The sequence below is a fragment of the Hyperolius riggenbachi genome, chromosome 2, assembly GCF_040937935.1.
Source record: "Hyperolius riggenbachi isolate aHypRig1 chromosome 2, aHypRig1.pri, whole genome shotgun sequence".
NCBI classification, from domain to species: domain Eukaryota; kingdom Metazoa; phylum Chordata; class Amphibia; order Anura; family Hyperoliidae; genus Hyperolius; species Hyperolius riggenbachi.
This window is the reverse complement of record NC_090647.1, coordinates 230,901,016-230,909,721: the sequence shown is the minus strand read 5'-3', so window position 1 is coordinate 230,909,721 and position 8,706 is coordinate 230,901,016. Positions and strand designations below refer to the sequence as shown.

Below are 8,706 nucleotides of genomic sequence, written 5' to 3'. Positions count from 1 at the left end.
AAAATATGATAAAATGTTCTATTTCTCAGATAATAGTCATTAAAAATTATGTGTATATATACAGTATATATACAGTAATAGCTGTGTTCAGTCCACAAAAATGAAATAAACCAATCAAAATTAGTTACTTGTGCTGCTTCAATAAAGCAGTCCCCGTATTTTTAAAGTCAGATATACAGATCTGATTGTGACTGTATATATGATGTGTACACAGGAATCTCATATATACACGAAATAACATCTATGCTGTAAGTATAAAGCCTGATGTGTAGCCGTGTCACTAATAGAGATGGTCAATGAGATGGAAATAATTCTGCATTGATGCTGGTTTATGCAAATGTACTCTTTGCTCATGAAATCAAATAATTTGATATTTTGTTAAAATTTGGTTTGGGGACTATGAATTAAAGGGTACCTGAGGCGAATTAAAAGAAAAGCTTTATACATACCTGGGGCTTCCTCCAGCCCCCTTCAGTCCCTTGCTGTCCTCCTCCGCCACCTGGATCTTCTGCTATGAGTCCAGGTAATTCAGCCAGTCAGAGCAGTCTGGCTACGTGCCGCTTCCACAGCCAGGAGCGTTCTGAACTTGCACAATAGTGCTGCACATGTGTAGTACGCTCCCGGCGGCAGTGTGTGCATGCGCACTACACCAGACTGGCTCAAGTACCTGGACACATAGCAGAAGATCCAGGTGGAGGAGGAGGACAGCGAGGGACTGATTAGCCTGAAGGGGGCTGGAGGAAGCCCCAGGTATGTATAAAACTTTAATTTCATCTGTCTCAGGTTTACTTTGTTACACAGTAGTACTATACTCTACATATGCTCTCCCCACAGAGCTGCAGGGAATCCACTGAGAATGTTGTGCACATTGAACACAGAGGTGTTGTCTATCGCCCATAAACCTGGTTCAGATTGTGCATGAAGAATGTGTAATAGAGGAAGAATCTCCTCATTCCCCTGCAGAGTACCTGCACATCATTCTTACATGTACCCACAGTTACATTGCCTAGGGCCTGATAGATGTTCTTTGTTCCGGTCTGTACCTTTTACAAGTACTCTTACCAAGGACTAGTTTTAGTCCAAAAGGAATAAATATAGTAGTCTACATATCCTTCTCACTTCAGTTGACTTGTAAAATTCCTAAGAGTTGGCAGTTAAGAGACGAATTTCACGTTACATACTGTTAATCAACAAAATTGTAATATGCAAATTAGAGGAGTCGGAGTCAAGTAGTCGGTGGAATCCTAAACTGAGGAATCTGAGTCGATGGATTTTTGGACCGACTCCACAGCCCTGGTACGTATGAGTGTAATATTTATGTAATACCAAAGCGGCAGCTCCTTTGACTGTGCAGTGACGAGTCACAGTCACAACGTACTGGGTGTGCGCGCTGTTGGATACACGTGGGCACGTGCTCACGGCCGCGCACTAGAGATTCTCGTTGTCTCACGCTATTTTAGCGCTGCTTGAGACAGATATTTGGAAGGAAGAGGCTGCCGACCCGGAAGATAAAGCAAAGGTTGGCAGCCATCTTGGAATAATAAGGCAACGATTTACTGCTATATTTAACGAACCAGAGGCGGGAGAGCGGCAAAATTTAGAAGAATTAATAGTATATATTTCAAATCTGTACGTCTTTTTTTTAAAAATGAAAATATGATTCCCAATGGCTTTCAGGAGTCACAGAAGAGGTAAACCGCTGCATCCCCACGGCAAAATGAGGCCTTTAGACCCCCCAAAACCCTTGGGGACAATCTGGGCAGTGCTTCCTGAAAGAGGCAGAGATTCTGCTGTAGCTCTGCCTCTACTGAAGTCAATCGCCGCGGATCTCCGCCTCTCCCCTCTTCCTTCACAGAGAGGGGCGGGGAGAGGCAGATATCCACATGGCGATTGACGGCAGGAGAGGCAGAGCTACAGCTCAAAGCTCTGCCTTACCGGGGAGCAAAATCCACGACCAAGAAAGTCGTGGATGTTTGTCACGGGATTTGGGGGGTATAAACCTCTCGTTTTGCTGCTGGGATGCAGCGGTTTACAATTTTTTGTTCGCTTCAGAGTCTCTAAGCAGAGCAATGATGATAGTACTCCGTTCAATGTCCCTATTAATCCGTCCCCCTCCATAGCCGATTTGAATAGGAATAGTACATAAATGTGTTCAAAGACCACCATGATTTTTCACTCATCTTTATTAACTTTATTTACAATACTAACATTTAAAAAATAAGTTTATGTTCTTACAAGTGCACAAAATCTCTTTACACAATTATGTAGATCTATGTACGCTCACTTACTGTATATTCATCTTAAGAAAGATATAGAACAGACTAGAAGATGCTTCTGGAAGAATCACTGCCTTTTCTTAATCTGACATAAATTTAGAGAAAATAAGTGAAAGCATAAGAACACTCACGGAATCCAAATAAGGACACGCTAGAGGATGCTTAATCAGTAGTGGCACACCAGCCACAACCTGTTATTTTAGCTGTGGAAAGATTGGGGATGGGCTATGACATCTGCAGATTTCTCCTCATTCCAATGTCCTGGTAACAGGGGCCACTGACAGCAGGAAGTAAAGAGATCTGTGTTCCATGGTGAGAAAGACAGTAAATATTACATTCTAGTAGTGTGTGAAGTTGTTACGGTTATTGCCCCAGTGAAAGAGTCACCAAGAACTAGAATTGGGGAAAATGTTCTGACAGGTCATAGTCCACACTGCAGTCAACACAGAGGAGCAAACCAATCTCCATTCTATGTTAACATTACAAAAATTGCCTGGACACATCACTAACAGGGATTTCCATTTTTTTAAAAATGCCCTTATCGTATCCTGATTCCCTCCAGGTATTATCAGAGGACCTCGTACAACACCCTTGTATGCAGCATTGAACTAATGCTGCACTGTTCACAACTCAGGAAAAAGTCTACAAGCCTTGGTTACATAAACCAGCCACTCAAGGCCATACTCTGACATTTAATGTCTGAATTACAAATAAAGCAAATGACTACAAGGAGTTAAGCCTCTTGATCACAATCTCAGTGTGGCCCAGGTTCAAATATTCCAATACAACATCTCTGAATGCCTGCAGAATGGTACCAGCAGGAAACTCCCAGGATATTGCAAGGCATTACGACAAGACTCTTGATGTTACTGCATGGACTCTGATGAAGTAGACAAGGATAGAAACCCTCAATTTCACAATATGCCCATCAAATCATAACCATCTCTTTCCGATCCAAATTACTGTAAATTATTTTGGCATTCTTCAAACTTTTTCTGGAAAGAATCAGCTAGCTCCTGGTTTTTGAATCTGGCTGCAAGTTGTTCGATCTTGGCTTCTCCATCTATGGGAAACAAACATCCAGTTAGTTAAACTTGCTATTACTGTAAGATTCGCTTCATTTGCATCGGACAGGTCATTAAAGCATTGCATTATGACATGTCTGACTTCTCAGTTGTCCATAGGTATAGTGAATGTGCTGGGTTTGTGTTCCCTTACTGCTATGCACAGATCAGACGCCACACAGAATGACACCTATTTAACAAAGGATGTGTCCGCATGTCTGTTCTATAAAAAAAAACAAAAAAAAACTTTTTCCTTCATAGTTTTAAACAGCCCTAAAAGCCCAAAATTTACCAAGGCAAATTATCAGTCATTCAGGTTTGTGAATTTCTTGCTCCTCTGGGTATTACTCATGGTCCACCCTGATAAGAGATGCCCATAAGCTGTAACCAGAGGAGACCGAATGAGAGCTGCAGGAGAATTTCTTGTGACATTGGTATTCTGTCCACCACATGGCTTCTGAACACTGTATACTGTATATTCACTTATCCACCTGACTGCTTTTAAACTTGGCTTGTGTAATTCATGAATTAGATTTTAAAAAGCAACCTGAAGAAAATAAACATTAATTTCAATTAAAAAAAAAATGTGTAAGTGGACCCAAATTAAAAAATACAAGATTTCAGAAATAAATCTATTTTCTAAATTATAATAATAAATAGCAGCCTTTTTTAAGCTACATGATAACAAATATAAAATATTTTAAAATTATTGGAGAAACCCCTCCCTTCCTTTCAAATTGCTGGGACAGAATCCGGCAAACTGGTGGAGGAGATGGTGTCTGGCAAAGGAGGAATTGCTAATGGCTGCCACCTGTATAACCCTAGTTATGGAAAGAGAAGGTTGAAAATAATGCACTGAAATGCTCATAGGCTTGAAGGAGTGTTTATGTTTGTATGTGTCAGAGTGGTGCAACAAAAAAACAAAAACAAAAAAAACTCTGTTCCCCCGCTGCCAGCTAGTTTCGTTTTTTGCCGACAGGACTGGCCACGCGTAGTTTTCTGCATTCCCGACTGCAATTAGCGCTATTGCGGGCCGCAACGCATACAAAAATACGCATTGTCGCATATCTTTGCGTTCGTAATGCGGCAATGCGTATTTTTGTATGCGTTGCGCCACACAATATCGCTAATTGTAGTTGGGAATGCCGAAAAAGCTACGCGTGGCCAGTCCTGACGGGCCTGTCGGTAAAAACAAAACTAGCTGGCAGCGGGGGACCAGATGATTTGTGAGTGACTGCGAGGGCACAGAACTGCTGCAGGGGGCTGATAGAAGCCCCAGATGAGTAAAACTTTTTTTTCTGGCTTAAGGTTCACTTTAAATAGGATTGTCCTTGAGTTCAATATTCTTATTTTGATTTGAAGTGTAGCGCTTGAAAACTAATCTGTCTAGCTGCTTTATGGTTAACCAGCTCCCATACAGAATAATGATCTATTGTTTATAGATTAGAATGATAGAATTATCATCTAATATTAGATTACAATATATAATCTAGTGTTCATCTGGCAAATGTTTTGAGTAAAACTCCAGGAAAAATAAATCCATTCAGATATCTGCATGCATGAGTTGTTAATATAAATGTGTCTTTTGCCCAAAAGGAAAGGTTTCAATTTGAAATGCATGGTTACTGTTATTAATGCAGAACGGCACGTAAATCATACAGTGTTTAAATAGCTTAAAGGACTTCCGAGGCCAAAAAGATGAAAATTACACAATACCTTTTATATATCTGAATCCACGGAGGACGTCCAGCGCGTCCTCCGCACCGTACCGCCGTCATTGCTGCCTTTCTCTTTCCCCCCTGGCTCGGCCCGACCCCACTGAACGGGTCGCATAGGCCAGTGTTTCTCAACATTTTATTGGTATGTACCCCTTTTAAAACCCTGAACTCGCCATGTACCCCCCTAGCATAGTAAACATTATCACAAAGTACCCCTTAATACATGATAATTGGTTCTAAACAACTTCCAAGCATTTTGCTATTGCATTTAATTTGCTAAAATGCTAATTTGATGTTGTTTAAATAAGATGTAGTATTTTCTAAAACTCTAAATTTGTTATTCTTGGTTAATTGTATCAAGCCTGAGTACCCCCTGGAACCATCAGAAGTACCCCCTGGGGTACGCGTACCACACGTTGAGAACCTAGGGCATAGGCTTCCACTACTAAGATGGCCGCCGCCTTGAGCCGCGGCTGCGCAGTACGCTTTGCCCTTAGTGCGACTGCGCAGCCTTCAGCCCGCCTCCCGCAGCGTACGGATTCCGTAATGCTGCCCAAGCGTATGTCCATACGCTGCGGGAGGCGGGCTGAAGGCTGCGCAGTCGCACTAAGGGCAAAGCGTACTGCGCAGCCGCGGCTCAAGGCGGCGGCCATCTTAGTAGTGGAAGCCTATGCGACCCGTTCAGTGGGGTCGGGCCGAGCCAGGGGGGAAAGAAAAAGGCAGCAATGACGGCGGTACGGTGCGGAGGACGCGCTGGACGTCCTCCGTGGATTCAGATATATAAAAGGTATTGTGTAATTTTCATCTTTTTGGCCTCGGAAGTCCTTTAAGACTGTCAGTCTGGTATACAATGGCCTCGATTTATAAAAGCAGTGCGATAAAAAAAATCTTGGAGGGAAAATACTGCACTGTGTGTTAATTCATAAAGATTTTCCCAGCTTCCTTTGAAGTTCGGTAAATTACTGCAGCCCACTGAGCGGTAGAGCAGAAGTGTGGTGATATCTCTCTTTTGTCCTGCATAGATGACTCACACAGAAGGCTCACACAGACTGCTCTCTGCACAGATTACTTACAGACGGCTCTCTGCAGATGACTCACACAGACTGGCTCTCTGCACAAAACTCTCACACAGACGACTCACACAAACGGCTCTCTGCTGCACAGATGACTCACACAGACTTTCCCTGCACAGATTACTCACACAGAGGACTCACACAGACTGGCTCTCTGCACAGATGACTCACACAGACGGCTCTCTGCACAGATGACTCACACCGACGGCTCTCTGCACAGATGACACACAGACTTCGGCTCTCTGCATAGATGACACACAGACTTCGACTCCCTGCTCAGATGACTCACACAGACTTCGGCTCCCTGCACTTTGCATTGTTAACACCTAACCAGAGGTGTTGGTAACTTGTTAAGACCTCACCAGAGGTGTCAGTAATGCTTGTTGAAGGCTTTATGAATTTACATTTGCTGACAATTTACTGACATGTGTTGGAGGTAACTACAGCCAAGTCGGTAATTTCAGTTTTTCATGCGGTAACAGCCTTTATGAATTGACACATTGCTAAGTGCTCGGGAAAGTCTGCTGTTTTCAGCATTACCACATGCGGTAATGCTTTATGAATTGAGGCCTTTGTGAAGTACGGAGTGCCTAGAAACTTACCACTCTATTGCAGGAGCATTTCCCACACCTGTGCTAATCTACTGACTGGCAGAAACCATGGGCACTACCATACTACAGTCTCTGTTGGGAACGAACCAGAATAAGCTGGTTTGCATGCATGTGCTCCATTTGCATGCCAGTCAGCAAACCAAAACCAGGCTTGCCAATAATCGCTGCAGTGTATAGAGCTCAGCTGAAAGATTATTTTCAGCACTGGCAAAGCTTTATGGATGTTTCCTTTCAAATACCAGTTGCTTGGCAGTCCTGATGATCTATTTGGCTGCAGTAGTGGCTGAATCACACACCTGAAACAAGCATGCAGCTAATCCAGTCAGACTTCAGTCAGAGCACCTGATCTGCATGCTTGTTCAGGGCTGTAGATAAACGTATTAGAGGCAGAGGATCAGCAGGACTGCAAAGGCAACTGGTATTATTTTAAAAGGAAAAATCCATATCCTTCTCGGTTTTGGTTCCCTTTAATGTGGGATGAAACGCTATAAAGTATATAAAAAAACAGTAATGCACACACTCACCAAAAAAAGGATTATTCAAAATGTTTATTGCCTTCAGTAATCACCTGGTTGACCTGCCAACTCTGTTATTTCCAAAGCTGAGGAAGTGGATTTTTCAGGGATTGCCATTTTAATGATTTCATCCTCCTAATTAATGCACCTGAGTGTGAGTGTGTGTTCCTGCACACACCCGCTCAGCTGCACTAGAGGATGGAATCCGAAGCAAAGTCATTCGGATTTCATCCATTGCTTATCCCCGATTTTGGCATTGACAAACAGCGGAGCACAAATTACAATTAAAAACAGCGCAATTTGTCCGCCAGCAATAGCTGGAAGCTGAATTGCCTCTTACCCCCACTGTACGGCGCCTTGGAGGGAAAATGGTAATCAAAGCTGCCGAGAAATTGGCCACAGCACGTGAGCAGTTTTTCAGCTTCATGCTGCGTCCAACATTTCCTGCACCCTTTTTACATGTATGTGCTTGGAAGGAACCCTGGCTTGTTGTTATCCTGGCTATGGAGCTGGACTGGAGACTAGCGACTGCATAGCATCACCATGTGACATTTTAGCATCTACTGCAACTTAGAATATGGTTAAATTAGTATACAAAGAAGGCTTGCAGGGCTGGACATTACAATTTGTGTTGCAGGAATTGTAAACATCAGATCACTTTTTCTTCAACAAATAAATCCAACAAAACATTAACCCAAGCTACAGCTGTTATTTATACGGTTTACACTGTACCATATATGTAATAAAACATAAAAAAGGCCGGTTACCAAACTCTTAAACAAATCTACTAAATCTACACTTTCAGCAAATTACACTTACCGGTATAATCATTGCAAGTCCAAACAAATGCATTGTTTGTTGTGTTTAGAGGCGCCAGTTTTATTTCCTTTGTGATGACGTGATTTGCGCATACTTTCAGTACTTGCTCTCTTCGCATCAATATGCGGTAATATTTCTTCTCCTGATGGTAAAGAATTTTAATGTCCCCTACACCTCTTTCTTTCCACTGATTGAGCTCTCTGTCCCAGCGATACAGCTTTGCTCTTTCCTTGAACAGTACTTCTTCCTCTTCTTCACCTGACTTAATCTCCACCTGAAGATACAAAACAGAGTACAATTACACAATTCTAATAGATTTATGCATGCTATGGCCAAAACCAGAAATCAACCAAAGTGGGACAAGTGGTATGCCTATTCTAGAACTGGCTGATTTGACACTGGCCAACATCCAAAATGCTCGGAACTTCTGACATTGGCCGGCCAGTTTAATGTCCCCTAATGTGGCGCCTCCGGGCACCCAAATTTATATTCATAGCCGCATATCAAAGCTTTGTGGAAGCCAAGATTTGCAGCAAATATGGTAAAATTGAGCACCCTGAGGTGCCCGATTACGGCAGCCGTCATGCGCCCAAATTTCGCTCTAATGTAGCTAAATGTGGCTTTTAATAT

At 42.6% G+C, this 8,706-nt stretch overlaps 1 protein-coding gene across 2 annotated transcripts in view; it reads right to left on the bottom strand.

Annotated features, from left to right (window-relative positions):
* Positions 1–2,165: 2,165 nt before the first annotated feature.
* Positions 2,166–8,706, bottom strand: part of LOC137546186 (E3 SUMO-protein ligase RanBP2-like) — a 152,951-nt gene continuing 146,410 nt past the window's right edge. For both annotated transcript variants that reach the window (XM_068268292.1, XM_068268291.1), the window contains exons 27-28: positions 8,077–8,350; positions 2,166–3,339 (exon numbers count right to left, since the gene is read on the bottom strand). In XM_068268292.1, coding sequence (XP_068124393.1) covers positions 3,236–3,339; positions 8,077–8,350 — 378 coding nt within the window. In that variant the 3' untranslated portion in view covers positions 2,166–3,235. The remainder of the gene's footprint in view (positions 3,340–8,076; positions 8,351–8,706) is intronic.